This window comes from Protomyctophum bolini (genome assembly GCF_963924005.1).
Source record: "Protomyctophum bolini genome assembly, chromosome: 10".
In the NCBI taxonomy this organism is placed as follows: domain Eukaryota; kingdom Metazoa; phylum Chordata; class Actinopteri; order Myctophiformes; family Myctophidae; genus Protomyctophum; species Protomyctophum bolini.
The window spans coordinates 30,415,226-30,437,206 of NC_137871.1; the positions used below are offsets into that span (position 1 = coordinate 30,415,226).

The window sequence follows — 21,981 nt, forward strand, 5'->3', positions numbered from 1 at the left end:
GTGTACAACACAACACATTCTATTCTACTGAAAGTTTTGCAACCATGTCTGTGTAATGGAGGGGGGGGATATATATATATATGGTATTTCTTTATATTTTTCTTTTTTCTGCTCCCTTTCCTTTTAGGCGCCACGTCGCTCATCTAACTCCAGGTGTTCCCTGACGAGCAGAGTGATGCCTGCTGGGGGACCTGATGGCAGGGGCTCCGTATGGCTGAGGTCAATGCCACAGCACACCAGGCTCTATAACCACTACAGTAGCTGACTTACCCAGACCCAGCTCTGAACTGGAACTCTGTGCACTAATGGCCTTTTTAATGCAAACAGCTGAAGGATAACACTAACGGCCGTTTGGCTAGGCGGTGCTAGCTATAGCTAACTTGGTTAACCTTATAGCGGCACAGCCTGACAATGTCTTAACCAGCCAAATATGACTAACATTAGCAGCCCGTCAGGGAGAGGCTAAAGTTAAATGACAAATGTAGTGCCCAGCCAAGACACTGTGCTAACCAGCGTCTGTAGTTGTCTCGAGGTGAGAAGCTTTATATCCGTACACAGCACAAAATTGGACCTTCCATGAAAAGGACTTTTAACAATGCAAAACGGAATGAGAAGCATACCCCGTTGTTCTGTCAGAATGCCAGTAACTGGAGTGTGTCTGTGAATTGTTTTTGTTTTGAACATTTTATCATTCTTGCATTCTTGTTTTGTTTTAGTTTTTTACATGAGTAAGAGCAGTGTTCTAGCTGAGCTCACCGGCATTAACTGCATTTACTGTATTCCGCTTGTTGCTTGGGTATGCAGAGCAATGCAGATTGTCAGGGATTCGACGGGACCCACAGCCAAGCTTATTTCCTCTGTGGGACTGACACATCATCAGTTAAAACTGTTATTTATTTAAGACAGCCAAAGTGCCCCGCTAGCACAGCGCCTCCACAAACACACACACGCACGCACGCACGCACATCCTCTCTAATCTTTGGAAACTGCCTGTCATTCACCTCATTGTCTCAATTGAGCACGAGCACGCGTAGAAACACATGCACATGTGCATACAGTACAGATACGGACACACACTCTGTAAGCAGCACCCCCTCACACACACACACACACACACACCACACGCACAGCCTAATACACTATTATGTTCTCTGCACGATCAATACCTCACATAACCCAGTGTACTGCACACAGTGTCAATATGTACTCTCATGCACATCTGTGGAGATGAAGAGAAGCACCAGTGGTGATTTTGCGGCTCCTTGGCTCACAGGCCTCAGAGGCACGGGTCTCAGCGTAGGGCCAATTTGTACTGTAGCTCAGTGGGTTCTCGTATGCCGATAAATGTCAGTGTACAAGACGGCCGGCCACTGCGGGCTCTTAGTGTTCTGTGATGGGGACCCTCTGTGATGGGGACACTGCCCTGGAGCATCCGAGCTATGCCAGGCTGAGACTCTCCGTCTCTCTTTCTCTCTCTCTCCAAATTCCAAGCACTACAGGCAGGGGTACAAATTAAAGAGAGGATATATAGCGGCATAATGATGGTGTGGTGCTATATATTCATCCTATAATCTCATCCTCCTACATGCCGGGCCTACGTTTAAAATGAACAGGAGTTATTTTGCACATTTCGAATAACACACCACTGAATGCCTGAACTGGTTTTTTTCTCCCCTCACTTAATTGCTTTTTGCTTTTCGCAAGGAGACCTGTGGTCAAAACAAGCTTCATGCCCGGGTCACATTCTTTATATAAAAAAACATTAATCTATTCTTCTATTAAAAGCCAAGGACACTTCAGAATCGCGAATTTGTTGTGGCAGCCAGGATAACGCTGAGCATGTACAAATGGACAAAAATGTACTTGTGTTAAATTAACACTGATTATTATACCGTGTGGTATTGAGTTGTAGATAACTGCTGATGTCAATGGGGTTTTTTTTACGACTGACGCCGAAGGGCTCAGCTGTCTATCTGTCTATCAGCTGGCTCAGCCTTTGTCTGTATCGATGTCCAGTATGGGTGTATACGGGGACATACAATGTATGCCCAAATATGGAGCCCCCATGTTTTTACAGATTACTTCTGAAGACCTTTCCCATATGGCATTCCACACAGCTTCAGATGACAAGAGTTACGCAAACTCCGTTCACTTCATGGGGCCAGTCCACTCCTACATAGACTTCTATTGAGCATACGGAATTCATTGGAGTCTATGGGCTCGCGCAAGTACATGAACCACGTGACCGGGCTGTTTTCTGCCCCCTCAATATCGCAACTCTTCTATTAGATGGCTCTGCTTCAGATGAGCCTCCAAGTCAGTGCGGTCTCCAGCCACAAATCAGTAGGGGGGCATACGTTTTTCCAAAGGGGGCACTTCATTTTTCAAACCCCCCTATGTATAACAAATACTCGCCTATTAACAAAGTGATGCGTTGAAAAGGGCTACAACACCAACAACAAACAAAATATGTTGAGCATTATAATGTCTTCTGCATACTGTATATGACCTTGTATTTCTGTTAAATATTCAATTAATTTAAACATATATATATTTATAATAATAATGAAGAACTTAGGCTACAGATTTAACATTTGTAAAACATAGAAAAATATTGGTAGGGTAGGATACTACTAGCCAATCTGGACTGGAGGGGCGCAAAGTCCAATCTGGGGGGGGCAATGCACCCCAATGCCCCCCTGTAGAGACGGCACTGCTCCAAGTACTGACTGCACAGTAATTTCAAAGCATGCATGTGATTGTGAACACACACTGAAGTGTTTTGTTTTTTCCCCACTCCCTGCAGTCTGAGTCAGAAAGATGACTGGGTGAAAAAACAACCACAGGGTTTTCCAGCTGATGGCCAGACCTCGACACCTGTCAGAAATGGTTAGAAAGGGTCAGGGCAAAGAAGGCTTTGGTGAGTGAAACCACAGTGCTGAAAGGCAAGAGAAGAAAAGACTCCATTTACCCCGTCAGGCAGGTTTCTTTTGTATATGAGCATGGGGGGTCCACGTTGATGTGCTTGCCACAGCAGATTTTCTAAAACAAAAGGTCTCTAAAAAGAAAAGTGAGCTAATCCGTGCTTTAATCGTATGGCGTTCAAGTCCCACGGATGCACTATGCAGTCATTAACTCTTACACACTTAATTTACCTTAATCTACCTTATAATATATGTTGACCGGGGCAGGGTCTATATTGTTCCCCCTCATTTTTTGTCCCTAGACTAAACCTCTTCACCGAAAATAGGCAATCTACAAGCTCAACGTGGCACAATATTTCTGCCGAATATCAGTTTATGATATGCCCAAAATAGGGACGCTAGAGTTCATGTATAGTTAAGACATGCTAACCTTGCAGCCAGCCTTCATTATTATAATCACCTAAACTCCACTGCACACACTCACACATAGTTGGTATCATCCTCCACACTGCTCACTGACTGTTAGTTGTGATACAGTTGCTAGGGAACCATCCCCAAGGACGTGGCAGCACAGGTTCTTCCAGACGTGAAGGTGGCACTCTGTTCGTAATGGGAATGCTAATAACCATATGGGAAGCAAGAGAGCACAGAGTTTGCACTCAGACACTCCCCAGAGACCCCACTGTCCCTACGCCCACTAACGCCCCCCTAAACCCCCGCACACTGATGCTGCTTACTTTACGCTCTAGCTTGTAGATCGGCTATTTACGGCACACAACCCTCTCGTACGGGTAGGTATAAATACATATAAGCTTGCAGCTGCATAGCAGACAAACATGGTCATTATCTGCGATTGCGAACATCTGTTGACGCCCACTTGAGATCTCAGAACTTAGAACAAAGAGAAGCCATAGTCAGACACGTCTCTTTATTGTCTTTCATACATGCCACACAATTAGTAATCAGCCTCTCCTTGATTGGCACCTGTGGTTCCTCCACACGCTCGTTGCTTTCTCAGTGCGCCGTGGGTGTGCGGCGTGATGCAAGACCGACAGATGGCATGGAAAAGATGAGAAAATGCTCCCTATAGGGTGGTTCGCACGTTGACACTCGTCTTTACTTATTTTTAGGCCATTTTGAGATTGGTCCAGAGGAGAGGCGGATAGGAAAAAATAGCAGAGAGGTGCAGAGAACGTGATCGTACCAGGTGGCCCCTCGGCGGACATCCAAACCAAAGGTCTTCTCTGTCCACACCTCTCATCACTGCTTATGGGATCATCATAGAGACATCCACATGATGTACTGTACCTGTATAAAGTGTGGGGGGTAGGGTAGGTCGCTATCAGCTCTGTGGCTGGCTCTCTGTATTTCCCACTGCCTCCCAGTTCCCCTCCACCCCACACACACACACACACACACACACACAGAGATAAATACACACGTACGCTGCTCTCTGTAGTGTGACTGGAGCTGTGATTGTAGAGAATCTGTCTGGAGAGCCCCAGCAGTCGGTGCAGAGGAGACATCTCTATGGGGATCTCTATTTTCTATGCCCCTTGAAACACAGCCTTCTTCTTTACTGTGTGTGTGTGTGTGTGTGTGCGTGCGTGCGTGCGTGCGTGCGTGCGTCACAGGCCTCTGTACTGTATCATGTGCCAGGACACACAAACGAGTGCGCTTGTTTGTTGTCATCGCAGGGCAATGAGTCACTTACCCTCTGACTTGGTTTAGATGAGTCTGTTCTAACGCTAACCTACATTCACACATGCATGAACACACATGCATTACATTCATAGCACACACGCATGCACACACACACACACACACACACACACACACACACACACACATATATATACTTCACTGCAGAATGCTCATTTGCTGTGGCAATGAGGTGTCACTTTTTAATCACTATTTAATATACCTCATTAATCAACTATGCGTTTGTTGCTCATCTCTAATGATTTCGTTTTTTGCTACAACATTTTCACACACAGAACACCTTTCTGTCTTTATCTATGGAGTTTTTAATCTGTATGAAAATGATTATTTTCTGATGAAAGGCTTTTTTCCAGACATAAGTGGGTTACTGGCTGCTTTCTATTCTACTTTGTGTACAGAAATAAAAACTTTGTATTTGGCATATCCAATGTCTGCCTGTGCTTTTTATGTTCCTCCAGAGAGATCCCTCTGTGGATTTATTAATAAAAACATAAAAAACAAACAAGGTGTCATATTATTTTTTCTTCTTGGATTTACGTTTGGTCTTGCTCGCGGGAGAATCGATATTCCCCGTTGTGAACAGAGGCTTGGCCACCCGGGCTGCGTCTTTATCGCTGCCCTTCACTTCAGCGTCACTACCTCCATGCACGACGTGGCCCGGCTCTCCCTGCTCAGTGCTAGGTCTGTCTCCCTGCTTCGCTAATCTCTCTCCATCCTCTGCCTCCCCTGCGGCCTTTGGGTCAGCAGCAAATAATTGCCACCTATTGGCCGATTCTGAACCGGTGCCACCGTTTCCTGACTGACCATCATTGGTGGATTTGTTTCTCCCTGTTCTTTCCTGGCTCTGGCCCTGTGTAGGAGTTGATTGGCATTTGATCTTCTTTGTGCCCTTACAGGACCCTGATCTAGTGTTCTCTGCTTTATCTTTGCCTGCGCTGGCTGGTGCTGAACCGCTATCTTCATCTGGCATGGCCTGCCTGTCCCCCAAGAACACCACACTCTCTGCTTTCTGTCCACTCTCTGCTTTCTGTCCACTCTCTACTGTCTGTCCACTCTCTATTGTCTGTCCACTCTCTACTGTCTGTCCACTCTCTGCTTTCTGTCCACTCTCTACTGTCTGTCCACTCTCTACTGTCTGTCCACTCTCTACTGTCTGTCCACTCTCTACTGTCTCTACTGTCTGTCCACTCTCTACTGTCTGTCCACTCTCTACTGTCTGTCCACTCTCTACTGTCTCTACTGTCTGTCCACTCTCTACTGTCTCTACTGTCTGTCCACTCTCTACTGTCTGTCCACTCTCTACTGTCTGTCCACTCTCTACTGTCTCTACTGTCTGTCCACTCTCTACTTTCTGTCCACTCTCTACTTTCTCTCCGCTCGCCCCCCTACACTCCTCCTCGGTCTTACTCTCCTCCCCTCTGCCTGCATCAAAGGTTCCTTCTCTCTCAGCAGTGGCTGGCAGCTTTGTGGCAGCATCCCCGGCTCTCTGTGCAAACTGAACAGTTTTATTTGCCTTTACAGCGGGTGCCTTGGTCTTGAGACCGCCGGGTCCCCACCTCTCCTGGATTACATCAGAGTAAGTCTTCTTCTCTCGGCTGTGCCTGGAGCGGATGTGCTCCCCCAGCTTCTTCAGCTCCTGGCGGCAGACGGCTTTGAACTTGGGGTCCAAATGCTCTGCCTTCAGGAAGTCCCGCCGAGCTTCGTCTTCGTTGCACAAGGCTGAATGCGCTCGTGCCCGCTGATACACGGCCTTAAAGTTACCTGTGGAGTTGGAATAGAAGATGCAGATATTAAAGACATGCTGGGGAGCCAAATGAAAATAATATAATAATATATAATAATAATAATAATAATAATAATAATAATAAGAGTAAATTAAAGTATTGGTGGGAATGGAAAAACAAAAGAGTCTATAAAGGCCCCATGAGTCTGGCTAACTAGTCATCCAACCAGATCAAAGTGGTTTGAAACGATCCATGGCCATCTTCAGAAAATTGGAAATGGAAATTGCAGAAATTGTAATTGCGGAAATGGTGGAAATGGAAATTGCGGAAATGCGGAAATGGAAATTGCGGAAATTGCGGAAATGGAAATTATGGAAATTGCGGAAATGGAAATTGAGGAAATTGCGGAAATGGAAATTGAGGAAATTGCGGAAATGGAAATTGAGGAAATTGCGGAAATGGTAATTGCGGAAATTGCGGAAATTGCTCTTCAGTTATAGCTATCTATTTTCAGGTAGATTGTTTTATTTTACTCAGTCAGCCATATCACTACTCATTTTTTTTCATGAAAAAGGTCATAGCTGGGTAATCTATTTTCAGGCAAATTGTGTTTATTGTATTTTATTTTACTCAGCCATAACAATTTATTTTCTGTTAACCAACTTGCTGGCTGGCAGGCAGGCAGACAGCTACTCATAGACAGGCAGACAGACAGCTACTCATGGAGAATTGGACAGGCAGGCAGTCAGACAGCTACTCATAGACAGGCAGACAGACAGCTACTCATGGAGAATTGGACAGGCATTATATAATATAATAATACCTGATGATCATGTTTTAGTGTGGGAAAAAATCCCGACACATCTTTAAAGGGAAACTTTCCTGGGGGTCTTTAAGTGTGTAATATGTGGTTTTAGATATTTTAGATTTCAGAAGTGAGCCCAGTGTCTCTGATGTCATGGACACTGGGCTCACTTACTTCCTGGAGTACATCAAGGACTGTCTAAAGAGGACGAGACGCTCAGACCGTACGGGCGACGCCATGTTGCTCCATGGAAGGAAAGAAACATGCACAGTTGAGACCAGGAAGTTGTACATGCCCAAATTTGTGCATGTACAACTTCCTGGTGCTATATGCTATGGGCTTCACCGTTCATACTTGGATGAACTGACAGTGTCATCCTTAGTCGCAACGCCGCTAGCAGGTCTAAATAATAGACTAACAAAGTCAACTGGAAACAAATACAAGGCATATGAGCGAGAGGAAAGGTCAATTGGGGGTGAAGGACTGCCAGTATGTCCAATTCACTTCAGCCTTGACAATAAATAATTCAGCTGTGAAAATAAAAACACCCCCACCAAAATAACATGTCCATGCGTACCAGGGGAAGGTCAGAGGCGGTCTGACAATGTTTCTTTGTTTTCTTTGTTGCAGCATGAATTTTTGTGTTGAACAAGTGACAGTATATCAGGCAAAACGCAAAAGAAAACGGTTCACAACGCATACCATTTCCTAGATCAATAACTCCACACAATGGCCGCCAGGATCTATTGATCGCGCATTGCCAAGGTTTTCTGCTTGCACCCTTAGAACCCAAATATCCGTAACCGGGTGTTACGATGACATAATGCTGTGTGTGGTCACTGTGCTGTCTTGACCGGTTGTTCTCTCGCTCACTGCAGAAAAAACCCGACCGCAGGTAACCTATCACAGTGCCTGCTGTCGGCCGTTGAAAAACCTTGTTTTCACCAGAAACGACATTCATTGCGCCGATTTGGAGATACAGGCCATTGAAAGCAGCACATAGGGCCTGATTCACAACGGCGTTTACGGTGATAACATGACGTGAAGCTAGCGGAAAGGCATTTACGTGGATTTCCCACATTAATTTGGAATTCATGGAAATGGCCGTGAACTTGACGCTCACGTACGTTGGTCGGAAACTCCGTCAATTCCCACGGGACGTCTTTAGGTGGCGGAGACGGCCCAGACGGGAGACATTTGCGGAAGCATACACGTGAGATTTATTCAGAAGGCTTTAGTCTTCATGCTGAATCAATAAATTGTTCCCAAATCTCAGATAAAATATGTAGGCATGTGTCCCCATGACATATTGGTCGATCAGCACAAAATAAATGATAGCCTATATAATAAAAGCTGAGTGCACTTGTATGCCTAAATGCATGCATTTCCCCATACAGAAACTGCCCCTGCAAGCCCGACACCTTTTTATTTATTCATTAGGATATTACTATAGCATGCGCGATTGCGCTTCTCACTTGACAGCTTTCTACTCGCAGTGCAACGCGTTGTGAGCTTGTAGATCGGCTCTCGCGCATGTTAAAAAAAAACCTCACAATTATAATAAGAACACATAGGCTTATCTGCATTCTGCACTACGAATCCAACATTGTTTAGTGTAGTAATGCCTGCAGTAGGCGGCAGGCCTATTGAAATTGTTTTGTTACGGAGCTCCTTGAGTCAGTTGACTGTCGGTCGGTGTGTGTGTGTGTGTGTGTGTGTGTGTGTGTGTGTGTGCAGTGTGTGTGTGTGTGTGTGTGTGTGTGTGTGTGTGGGGTGGGCAGACAGCAGCGTGCTGCCGATCCGATTCACATTGGAAAATGAATGGGCTATAGCCCTGTATAAAAAATAGAAGACCACATTAGCCTGGGAGGCGGCCTTTTTTCCGACAGCATTCTAGCCGACGGGGCAACGGTCCGCTCCGCAGCTCCACATGCGCTGCTCCCGTGCTTGCAAATATGAAGGACAGACTTTATAATCATGTATTGATATTGATCACATGCATGGATGCCACACACAGAATAGTTTAACTCACTGGCTAAACTCACTGGATTATAATTTCTTAAATTCTTCAGACAAGAGGATCCCAATTATTCACTTATGAATGTATAGGCTTGTAGCCTACTGTTCTTTATCGCGCAAGCCATGCCCCCCTCCCTCTCTCTCTCTCTCTCTCTCTCTCTCTCTCTCTCTCTCTCTCTCTCAAAAGACGACTTTTGCATTGACATATATCCGATATTTTAAATATCGGATAGGATAGCCTATGTTTTACCTCTGACTGCAAAGTGCAAAGGTATGAGTGCAGCACCCGCCTTGGTCCCGAACTTAATTAAATAAATTATAATTATATTGTTTCAGCAGCGGAGCACGCACCGTTGTGGACATATTAATAGAGTGCGGGCTATATTCATGCATTGACCGCGGCTGTGAAGCCGCATAGTCTGCGGCTGCAAAGCCTTTTTTCTTTTTTTGACAGACCAAACTGCTGTCTGCTGAGTCATGCTTGAAGCCTTTTATGGTGCGATATGGGGCGTGGATCAATGCAAATGAGGTTGTCGGGTGCTTTTCCGATCACTTTGCACCCACTGCATTCAGTATGACATACACCTGCGATACGCCAGCGCACCTGTGGTACACACCGCTCTCTGAATAACACGTCATCTCAACGTAGCTTGATCGGACGGATAAATACGATATCTGTTTCCACCACAGTGTAACGGTGGCGGATTTCTTTTTAATGAATCAGGCCCATAGAGTGCAAGTGGATGCGCGTGCATCTTCAAAATGGCCGCAGCCACTGTCCCACTTACACTGTCTGATTCGATCGGATCAAAACATGGATTAAAGAATATAAATCATAGAAAACGTAGGCTACGGTTCTGGCGGGCTGCCAGACTAAATTATTTCTAGTTATAGTTAACTTACCTTTATGGGCCTTGAGCAGCTTGTTGTTGAGCTCCACCACTGTCTGGTACTCGTGCAGCTCCAACATGCACTGGCTGAGGTTCAGAGTTACGGGAAGACGCACCTTCTCCAAGGACACCCAGTCCTCACCCTGGTGTTCCACCTCCTGAACGCACACACGGCCCGGGAAGGGGATGACCGACGAAAGGGATTGATTGACTGATTGGTTTATTGTAGAATGCAAATGAACTGAGTCTGAGCCTAAAACTGAGTCTGCCACGTGTTTGTGGAGGCAGGGGGGAGTAGCAGAGAGGGAACAATAAAAAACAATATGAAAAGAATATATATATTTATATTATTTGTACAATTTCCAATGTACAAGACAACTAAAATAGAAAAAACAAAACATGCACTGCACTCTAAATGGAAACAGCTACAACTCAACGAATTGATGGTTATAATTAGTTCCAGCTGCTATGATCATCGCAGTCACGATCTGCGGCTTACAGATCTTCAAATACATTTTGAAATGTCTGGGAAAAATGCATGGGGAATTATTTCCTGGGCCTATCGTCGTCATGAAAGGGTGCGGGACCGCAACACTCTATTCAGCCAGCTCTGTGTATGGATGACTTGGGGAGTCGGATCTTTATGGGGAGTCATGGCGAGATGAGCGGGAAAAGTGAGATATTGGAGGAGGGCGGAGCCCATAGAGAGCGTAGAAGGCGACCATGCAGTACACAGAAGTTATGATGGACAGAGCCGGGGAGTGAGAATGGGTTTGTGCATGTTAAGTAAAGGTGCGAGGCAGCCGAGGGGGGAGGCGAGGAGCGGAGTGTAAAAAGACACAGCTAGAGATAGAGAGAGATGCTTGGGCGAGCACTGTCACAGTGAAATCTCCCAGGGTGGCTTATTTTTAGCTCTCTCTCTCTCTCCTCACCAGTTTTGACGGCATACCTACAATGCCAAGGCTGCACTGTTCACTTAAAAAAATAAAGGGGGATGGATGATTGTAGCTTTCCCATGCAGAGTAAAGCTGCATCATGACGGTTATGCTACTATAAATGGGTAATCAATCCATTTATCAATGTGGAATGGATTCATAAACAGTCATTTCACGCAATTTGTTTCTGGATTAGTTTCTGGATCAATCATATCAAGGCCCATATGCCACCAAAAGAGGCAATGGTGGAAAAAGTACTACTTAAGTAAAAGTACCAATACTGCAATTTATAACTACTTTGTTACAAGTAAAAGTACGGAATTGAAAATGTACTTGAGTAAAAGTACAAAAGTATCGGCATCAAAATGTACTTAAAGTACTAAAAGTAAAAGTATTCATATTGCAGAATGTCCCATTTCCAAAATGTAGTGCAAATCTTAAAATCTTTGCTTCTGAGGGTTTCCGGGAACAATGTATTTTCAGATGGGGCTCGGTAGCCAATTACATATAATTTTTGGGTTCCTTGACATGAAATATTGAGCACCACTGATACGGAAACACGGGTATTTCAGAAAACTGTCATGATTTATCAGGTCTAAATGGGTTAATGCTGGAACAGAACGATAGATGTGAGTGACACTGACCTTGTACTGAAGGAAGTCCACATACTCCATGGCCTCCTTGAACTTGACGGACGCCTCCTCGTAGCGCTGCTCCTTCATGAGGAACGTGCCCTCGTCCTGCAGGAACATGACCAGCCGTAACATCTGCTGCCAGTCCTTCCCCTCCGTCTCAACCGGAGCGCTCTTCTTCTCCGTCTGCAGCTGGGTGTCGGCGCCGTCGGCCTCCGCGTTGTTAGCCGCTGTCTTGCTCGTTTTGACCTCCGCTGCCTCTTCCTGATCATTTCTTCCTTTGTCGGCTGAGAGCTCAGATTCGCCTTCGCCGTTGGTGTCGCTTTGCTTCTTCTCTTTGTTCTCGTCTTTCGCCGCCTCCTCCTCCTCCTCCTCCTCCTCCTCAGTCTTTTTTCCTTCCAGTTTGTTCCAGTAGGCTTCTTTCTCCTCCCAGTACTTCTCTTTCATGCGGTCGCTCAGAACCTGGAGCTCCCTGCGGACGAGGCCTGCCAGAGTGGCGTCCAGGCTGGCCACCATGTGGAAGTCCCTCCTGGCCTCCCGTTCGCTCCACACCGCTGCGTGGGCCTTTGCCCTCTTGTAGTACGCCTTCACGCAGTCTGAGATGAGAGAGAGATCATTAATGTCTAAGATGGACACGTTGAATAATGAAGCCCGTTATCTGAACGAGATTCAGATAACGTCCCTTCTGGCAAATCAATCTAGAATCTAGATGGAAACAGTACATCTAGATTTTAGACGTACCGTCACCCAGAAGGCCATTTGTACACATGCAGTACGTACATCATTCTGGGCCATTGTGTGCACCATACATCACCAATTACTGTGTTTTCTTATCAGCGCAGAACATGTCAGAGAAAACCTCACACACACACACACACACACACACACACACACACACACACACACACACACACACACACACACGTGCGCACACAGGTACAATGTAATACCTAAAATCCCAGGGGGAGTGGGCTCGAGTGGGTGGTTAGATTATCTCAATTGATGTCTCTCTCTGTTCTCTCTTGCTGTCTCTATCAATCTCTCCCTTTCCGTCTCTCTCTCCCTCTCTATCTCTCTCTCTCTCTCTCTCTTCCTCTGTTTAATTTCACTACATTCAAGTCTTCAGTCTGCCAACCTTCAAAGAGATTTCTTCATAGCCCCTGGTGTCAACGGGGACGATGCAGCAAGACGCCATCAGGCGATTTTCCTAAGGGAAGGATTGGCTCGGAGTCGGAGGGAAGGGTAAAGTAACAGAGTGGCTGATTCATACTGATAAGAGACAAGGAGGTTAGGTCGGGATGACAGCAAGGGATGAACAGAACAAAGGGGAGAGGGGAGGGTGGGAGAGGACAGGAGTAAACGAGGAGGAGGACTGAACACAATTGGGGGCGAGTGGAAGGATAAAGTCTGTACAGTATACGTAAAGCAGGCGAGTGGAAGGATAAAGTCTGTACAGTATACGTAAAGCAGGCAAGTGGAAGGATAAAGTCTGTACAGTATACGTAAAGCAGGCGAGTGGAAGGATAAAGTCTGTACAGTATATACCCATGATTGACTGGGCAAATTAGCATCTCTTCGAAGTTAGACTGGGCCAGCTCTAAACTGACCCTACACCGGTGACGTAAAGGATCCCACATGAATAGAGGGAGTGAGATCGAATTGAAGAAGGAAGGGTGGTGGTAATGAGTGATCTGTCAGACGGGCGTTGAGGGAAGTATAATTTCCATAAGCATCATTAAGAGGGCTGGGCGGTATGGCGGGGACCACTGTACACCCTGGACCACTGATGCTTGGAGTGTGCCTCACACACAAGCTTACATACTCTTTTCTCACACACAGAAAGACAGAACACCAACCAACCACCCACGCCCACCAGAATGTATAAAACTGGAGAGCAAGACGGAGGCACAGAGAATCAAATACATACTGCGCGCAGAGGATTGCAAACATGCATGCTAAAAGCTAAACAGGAGACCCCAGGGCCACTTATATACCTTTGTTTTTCTCCAGTAGTTCGGTGGTGTGCTCTATGACGTCGTAATACTCCTCCAGCTCCATCATGCACTGGCAGTAATTTAACTCCAGGGGGACGATCATACGGCCTAAATTGATGTAGTCTATATCACCTAGCATCTCCTACACATGCACGCGCACACACACACACACACACACACACACACACACACACACACACGCACACACAAAGGAGTGATTAGAGATCAGAGGCTGCACATCGCTTGGCATCTGCCTCACACAAAAGTTTTAATTTGAGTCTCATTACATAAGAATGGAAGGACATGATGACCGAAGCAGCCTGAGGACAGTGAAGGATGGAAAGTAGAGTTGTTCCGATGGCAGTATCGGAAAAGCACCTGCCGATACTGCCTAAAGAATGCTGGTATCAGTATCGACGACTTAACGATACCACGGAATTTATCACATGATAGCCTATTTCATTTTGTCAGTAATATTTTGAATACTTCAGTTGATGTATTCTCGGGAAGGCAAAACTGGCATTGATATTTGGTACTTGGTACGCCTCTATCTGGAAGCCACTAAAAACTACTGTATATTTATGAAGGTTGCCAAATATCCGCACCACCTCCACACCTTGCCATCCCCATCCATCCTTGGTGGTTAGCACTCGGTAGCAGAGGAGTTCTTTACTGCTCTCCTTCCTCGCCATGATATAACCATAACATTTATACTACCCTGTGAACAGTACACATAACTGAAATATTTATTGTTTAATTTTGTCCTTGGGGCATGTTTTGCATGTCATCACAATAGTCTTGCACCCTCAGCAGCTGTGTGTGTGTGTGTGTGTGTGTGTGTGTGTGTGTGTGTGTGTGTGTGTGTGTGTGTGTGTGTGTGTGTGTGTGTGTGCGTGTGTGTGTGTGTGTGTGTGTGTGTGTGTGTGTGTGTGTGTGTGTGTCTTTCCTTGGGCGAAACACCAAGGAAAGAGGTTCCTCCCTTTCCCTTCATCCACCTCTCATGTCGTCATCTACTCACCTTGGACTGAACGGTCTTCAGCAGCAGGACTGCCTCCTTGTACCTGCTGGCAGCCTCTTCAAATTGACCCAGCTTGACCAGAGAGTTGCCCTGCATGTGCAGTTTAGGAACCTCCACAAGCTTCTCGTCCTTTTCCATCATCCACGACTCGCGCTTATAGGACATGGGGTCTCCCACCTGAGAGCAACAGGGGCATGAGTTAGTTGGAGCAAGAATGCGAATCCTAAACTCCACTGACGTAAGGATGGGCCATGGGTCATGAACCATGGGTACAAAGGACTTTGTTATTTCAATTCATGCAACAGAACTAGAGCATTAGAGAAAGCCTTGCTTATAAATGTGTACGTGCTGCTGTTTGCTCGACCCCCTGGCGGGTTACCACCTGCAGTAAATATGTATCCATTCAGAATGGTGCACAGGGTTTTTGTCTGTGATGTTGTTTTCAGTTGCCCTTAGGAAAAGGATTGCCTGGCTTTTCAGTGGATAATTGGTTCTGCGTGCAGACTTTATCTATAGATTTTTGTGTGTATCTGTCTCTTTCACTCAGATATGTATTTGCCTTATAAGACCGGATGAGGATCAACATGGGGTGAAATGTTGTCCTTTGTCCTCAAAGCATTCTCCTGGGACTATATGTGCACTGTGCAAGACTTTTCGTCTCTTGCATTATACGTATTTTTGTCCAGCAACTGTCAACTCGAATATGCTGGAAGTGCTTGCTCCACCTTGGACTTAATTTCCATCCGTCTCTTTCACTTAAGATATGTATTTGCTATTCAGTCAGAGAAGACATCCTACTATAAATGCGCCACGTCTCCGCGTGCGTGTGTGCGTGTGTGTGTGTGTAATGCACGTAACTCGAGAACCGTTTGCCCCACCGACTTCACATTCGACACACGCGTTCCATCGAGTAGGTCGGACCCACAGTTCTCCAGAACCACCACAAAAGGCTCTGGTCAGGCTCTGCCAGTCGGCCTAATGAGGCCAACTCCTTTCACCTGGGCCAGGCTCTGCCAGTGGGCCTAATGAGGCCAACTCCTTTCACCTGTGCAATTTCCAGTCTCTGCCTCAGCCAATTGAGGCTCAACCAATCAGGCTCTGCCAGTGGGCACAGGCACATACACAGATCTCCAGTTAAAACGTGTGCTATGACAACGTATCATTAGGTTCCCAAGTTGCATCGTTCCCAAGTAGGCCGGTGGCCGACTGCGACGGGCACGTACAGGTCTAGTAGTGTTTAATGTCATGATCCGTGACCTGTTCTGTCACCCTGATGTGTTTCCCTATGTTCCTTGTTTTGGGTTTTACTTTTGTGTACTTTTACCTTTTATTTTGTAGTATCTAGTGTCTCTTGGTTTCCTGTGTTGCCCATGTTTACCTGCCTTGTCTAACCCTGTGATTAGTGTAGCGTTCCCCACCTGTGTCCTGTTACTCTCCCAGCCAATCCCTGTGTTGATTTGTCTGTTGTATTTCACCTGTGTCTGTTAGTCCATGTCTATTTATATGCCCTTGTGTTTTCAGTTCTCTGTTGGTTCATTATTATTTGTCACTGTGAGTATTCGTTATAGTAGCCTACCTTGTTCCTTGTTTGCCCTGTATTTCAGATCCCCTAGTTTTCCCAGTTTAGTGTTTCCCTCTGTACTCCTTGTTCTGTGTTTTGACTGCCTACTCATCGGGCTTGGTATAATATATATCTTCATTTGGACTGAGCCTCTGCCTCTCATCTTGCACTTGGGTCCTCCTACACTGTCTTGACTCGAACCGTGACAGTTAAAGGTAGGGTAAGTGTTATTATTTGGTTTAAACTAAATTGTTGAAAGTTTAAAGCTCTATTTTGTGATAATCATTGCTATATAGGCCTAGTGTTTGTTCAGTAACAAAATGAACTACGTGCTCAGTGCTGTCTCCTCTGTTATGCCAGCCAATGGTATTGTATTTATGTTTTAGATGTATTTTGTTTTTGTTTAAAAGGTAGGGAAGTGATATATTTTGGTTAAAACTAAACATATCATATTCTGATAGTAGTTGCAATAGATTGTTTGTTCAGCAACAGCGGTCTCCCTGTGTCTCCAGATCTTTAACAGTAAAAATACATTTTCAGGTGGGTTGCCAATTTCTTTGTGTCATCACTTCCAATTTCACTTGTTTATCCTGAATCCCGTGAGAGGTCCCTCTCCTGATTGGATAAAATTAGTATAAAATTGCATTTTCTGTTTACCGAAGGGCTGGAGACAGTGGAGAGACTGTACAAACACTACTGTATATGGCAATGATTACTATATTCAACACTATACCTGAATAAATTACTTACACTGCCTTTTAAATGGAAAATAACACCCAAGAATAATGGCAGAAGTTGGAGGCCTCTGCTCTCTCATCTTCCTTTAGTAAGCAGCATCTGCTTCAGGGAACTTACCTGCACCAATTCCATGATGAAGATGAGCGGCTGGGGAGTTCTCATGATCTCGTCCAGCTCGGGGTAGCCAGTGGAGTGGTAGTTGAACATGTTGCCCATGCCACACATGTGCCTCTGGCCCTCCAGAGGGTCCTTCCCTTGGGCAATAAGACGCATTCCCTTTGACACGATGGGGTACAACCCGGTGTGCTGGGGAAAAAAACACATCTCTTCAGGATAGCCTTTATTCCCAGTTGAGGCCTAATTAGGTTAATTGTCTCCCTAACCCATGTTTAACTTTTTATCGTTTTTTTTTCCTTTCCTTGTAGCGATTTTAAAAAGCGCTGTATAAACCTGAGCTATTAATATTATTATTATCATTCTTATAACACTGATGACTCATCTATGCACTTAAGCAGCTGGCTTGCTGTGGCCAACACCAGCCTACAAAAGTTGCTGTAATTTTACTTGTAGATATTCATCTTTTTCCAGAAGGACAAATAACTGCACTTCTTCTCAATAACATTATCCCATTTGTGTTTATTAATAGCTGAAGTGTGGAAGGCCACCAGAGGCTGTTTGATATATCGTCGCTGTTGGGCGGAAACCTTGTATTTCCAAAACCGTTGCTTTTCAGGAAATGGGGAAAAAATGAACCTGTGTTTCAATGTATCCAGTGGTTATTTAGTCATAAGCTTTTGTTAATACTTTTAATTGGTTAAAAATGTATAAAACCCACAAACAGACTCGACCACTTTCCCACAAAAGATCTACAAGCTCACGTGTCGTAATGCAATGTGTTATTTATGGGCTTACAGATCGACAACTTTTTCTACTTTTGTATGACACAGAAGTATGACGAACTACAGCATTAATTTATGTAATTAAAACCAGGAAAGCATCCATGTCATTTTTGATTTTAGCATTGGCTATTCAAAAATAGCATATACAAGCTCACAGCGTGTCACTTGGTGCCACACTGCAAACTTGTATATCAGATATTTTGGCAATTTCTTTGAGAAATTGGACCTGTCTGAAGTGAGTGGTGCAACAGTGCCCCTGTTGGTACCCTAAACATACATACGGACATACAGACAGACAGACAGACAGACATAGGGAGGGACATAGGTTTGCTGTTCCTAGGAGTGGCTGCACCACTCCAAAATCTTGAAAGTGTGAGAACTACTGATTTAAAAGGCATTTGTAGAATCGGTCTCAGGTCTTGAAAAACATTCAAGAGTAGAAATATGATACAAGGTTTATGCTCGACGGCAAAATATGGAGATAGGCCTATAGGCCTGCCCTATACTATAGTTTCTGCCGACAGCGACAATATGAAGAGCAACCCCCAGCCTGCCCACCCTACGCACTCACACTGTCTCACAGGGACTCATTTAAGGCCCCGGAGAGTGTGAATGACAATATAATATCCGAATGTATCCGAGTGTACTGTAGCTGAACTCACAATGGCATCACACCAGAATTCCGCTACCTCGTCGACTCTCATGGAGGTGAGCAGGGTCTCCCAAACCTCCATCTTAAACATCTTTCCCATGAAGATCTCAGCCGGCCTCTTGGCCAAACGACTGTCGTCAATGACCGTCCGCTCAAAGTTGTCCAACAGAGTCTGGAAATGGAACACAATCTTGGGATGGAACATACATGGTAGGGAGGGAAGGAGGAGAGAAAGCAAAGATTAATTAAATGAGTGGTGTAAGATCAGTGGTGTAAGATCTCTTACTTAATACTGTGTAATTTTTTTAATATAAGTAGAATTGGATATAATTATTGACTGGCAAAAGATTCACAACATCCACTTCATGAAATTTCTAATTATGTAAAATATGTTTTCAATTGAACTGTAAATGGGTCACTTTTCCCGGAAAAATGATGTCATCTGCCCGGGGGCGGGTGAGCTCGCTGCAAGCTCTTAATTGATCCCTTTCAAACGATACTGGGTAAAATCTGCAGATACCCACCCCCCCCCCCCCCTCCTCCCTGCCCTCTCTGACAGCTATACCAAAGTGATTGCTGTCTTAAGCCGGGGCTCCACTGAGTGTGTTGCGTTGCGCTGCGTTTGGACGGCGTCAAAAAAATGTACCAGCTGTGAATGGGTGACACCGTCCAGACGCCTTCCAAACGCAACCGTCGGCAGTAGAGCACCCTTCACTGATTATAATAATAATAATACACTTTATTTATATAGCACCTTTCATACATAAATGCAGCTCAAAGTGCTTTACAGTGCAGAAAAAATAACAAAACATAAGTAAAACAAAACGGCATTAAAACTGGCATGCAGTTAAAACAATAGGACAATAACAAAGAGCATAACAGTGGCAAAGGCAGTGGTACAAAAATAAGAACAGATATTTTTAAACTCAACTATAAAGGAAACATTTCCTGCACTGACGATGACGCTGACGGACGCCCGGTGGTTGTAATAGAGCCCTCGGGGTAAGATGCACTAACGAGCACAGAACGTGTTTGACAACCCCTTTGAAGTTCAAAGGGATCAAGTAAGAGCTCCTGGGAAGTGTGGAAATTAACCCAGTAAGGCTATATAAGTATAGTAGAGATTCCACAGTGCATTACTGCGTTCAGAATTGTGAACATAACAAAAGTATATAAACAAAACGAAAAGCACCAAAATCACTCGTTATCCAGACTCATTTCAAAATAATATATATTACTTTATTGCATTATATTCATAAAGACGTGACTCGGCCAGTTGTAGTGCCGGCATGAGGCTGATTTGAACATTTTCAAGTGGCATTTCTTCCTCTGCCTAGTGTGAATTTGCATGCAAAATGTCATGGAAATTGCATGCTGTGTTCATGATTTGATATTGAGGCATGTTGTTCAAAATGGAGCACTCCTGCAAATCGATTTGGAAGCCAATCAGGGTGGAGTAGGAAAAATGTAAACGGGATGGAGTATGAAAGATTTTCCCGTTTCGTTTAATGACTATATAGAGATACAGTGTAGGCTACAGATTTGCGTGATGTTTGGACAAAATCTGTAGGTGTACTGTCAAAAAAAGCAATTTAGCTGGGGTTCCTGTGTTGTGTTACATTGAAATCGGTGACCTATGAATACGGTTTTGACGGAAGCAATTAAACAGCTGTAATTATGTGAAGTACTCTCGCACAGGGCCCTGCAAGATGCAGGCCCTGGAGCTTAAGCTCCAGTAAATTCCGTTGTTAATCCGGGCCTGGACAGACGAACCGACCGGTACAAAACATACTCTCTCCCCATGACTTTGACGTGGTGGAGACAATTATAAATAAGTAAATCAACTGAAACGGTCTTACCGTCTTACCGTCTTACTCATTATTTCCCTGTATTAAAAACTATATACATATTCAAAATAATTAAATGTTTGCGCCGTCTGTGAAGCCTAATTTATTATTATCCATGGACATGACAATGTATGCAGCCAGACAATTATTGTTTTCTTATGAAGAAAATAATACATTTTTCTATACCAATTTGTCGTATTTCCATACTTATATCCACACCTGGAAATAACTACACTAAAATCTTTTTCCAGCCCGTTAATAGCAGTATAATCACTGTTATAATGCATTATACAGTAGTATGTCGCTAAGTGGCCATTTGGTGCTTTAAAGTAAAATAAATGGCATTGAATGAAAGTACAAAGTTTCTGCCTACACGTCTACAATCCTGACCAAAAGCAAAAGTCGCTGAGGGACAAGTATGAAGCATTATGATACTTGACCTTATGAGTTGTTAAGAGACTTATGTGTTATGATTTCTTTATGAGTACTTATGATTGCTTATAACTGTAATGATACTGATTTATAAGCAGATTACATTGCTAGCCTACTTGACTGTATAAGTCATTATAGAGTGCTTTATAATGTGTCATGGTTATTGTTATAGTTTGAGTTCTTATAACTATAATTACACAGCAATATAAGCAAATTATAAAGACATGGGTGTTCGCGAAATTTTAAATACTCAAGTAAGCCTAAGTAGTGCCCTAATTGTAGCCTATTTGAGGAGATGTTTATTTTACCACTGAAAACATACAGCCCACACATCTATGCATATGGGCCAATGTATCCTATTAAATTCAGTTTTATTCAAAGGCACTTTATTGGCATAAGAAAACAAAGCCTATGTATATCTACATTGCCAAAATAAGTGTCAAATAAAGCAATTAAAACTAAGAAATGTACACAGGGTACGTTATTAAGTTGAATAAAGAAATTAGTAAACAGAGCTGTCACATTGCAACTTGGAAAAACTAGCTTACAAATCACACAAATGTTCATTTTGTTAGATATATAGTTGTAACTACGGTATGTATATATGTAGGCAAGGATAGCTATAAAGCCACCCTTTTCTCTTTAGACAAGCATAATACATAACTACTAGACAAACGTTATGTACAATTACATACATAGGCATTGACGTATAAACTATTTGAGCCATCTGGCAGTATATGAAACCCGAGGAAATGGAAACATGTCACACAGGCACGGTTATGCACCACAGATCAGAGCATTAGGAGAAACGCGCACTGCCAAAATGTTGCGGTTTGGTTGATCACATTCTAATTCAGTTTGTTTACCGCTTATAGAGCAATTTTGAGGTGGTAGCATTCTCTCCTCCATAAATGTAGTTCTCTCATACCTTGGCCCCAGGTGGAAAATGTGGTATTGGCCCCGTGCCTCCAGAAATAATCTTCTTTTTGACTCCTGGGTAATTGACGAGATAGGTCTCCTCCATTTCTTCCCTGGCGTGGAGGTGGATGAATTCACCTGGATCCTTTGGGGTTACTCTGCAGGCTGGCTCTTGATGTGCACTGCTAGACAATACAGTGTTTTGGATATTTTGTGGTGTGTCTCTGGTTTACTAATTAACCTAGTGTAGTCCTGGCTGGCTGCTCTCTGA

The 21,981-nt window shown here is 44.3% G+C and overlaps 2 protein-coding genes across 5 annotated transcripts in view; one reads left to right on the forward strand and one right to left on the reverse strand.

Moving 5' to 3' along the window:
- drp2 (dystrophin related protein 2) overlaps window positions 1-5,098 on the forward strand; it is a 187,770-nt gene extending 182,672 nt beyond the window's left edge. For all 4 annotated transcript variants that reach the window (XM_080773866.1, XM_080773869.1, XM_080773868.1 and 1 more), the window contains one exon: window positions 128-5,098. In XM_080773866.1, the coding sequence (XP_080629992.1) occupies window positions 128-147 (20 nt within the window). In that variant the 3' untranslated portion in view covers window positions 148-5,098. The remainder of the gene's footprint in view (window positions 1-127) is intronic.
- Window positions 5,099-5,160: 62 nt separating this feature from the next.
- Window positions 5,161-21,816, reverse strand: LOC308322255 (uncharacterized protein; the record flags this gene model as incomplete). The annotated part of the gene is made up of 9 exons (XM_080773451.1): window positions 5,161-5,623; window positions 6,203-6,407; window positions 10,098-10,239; window positions 11,664-12,247; window positions 13,646-13,787; window positions 14,664-14,840; window positions 17,080-17,268; window positions 18,524-18,703; window positions 21,721-21,816. The coding sequence occupies 9 exons, from the start codon at window positions 21,814-21,816 to the stop codon at window positions 5,161-5,163; spliced, it is 2,178 nt and encodes a 725-aa protein (XP_080629577.1).
- Window positions 21,817-21,981: the final 165 nt, after the last annotated feature.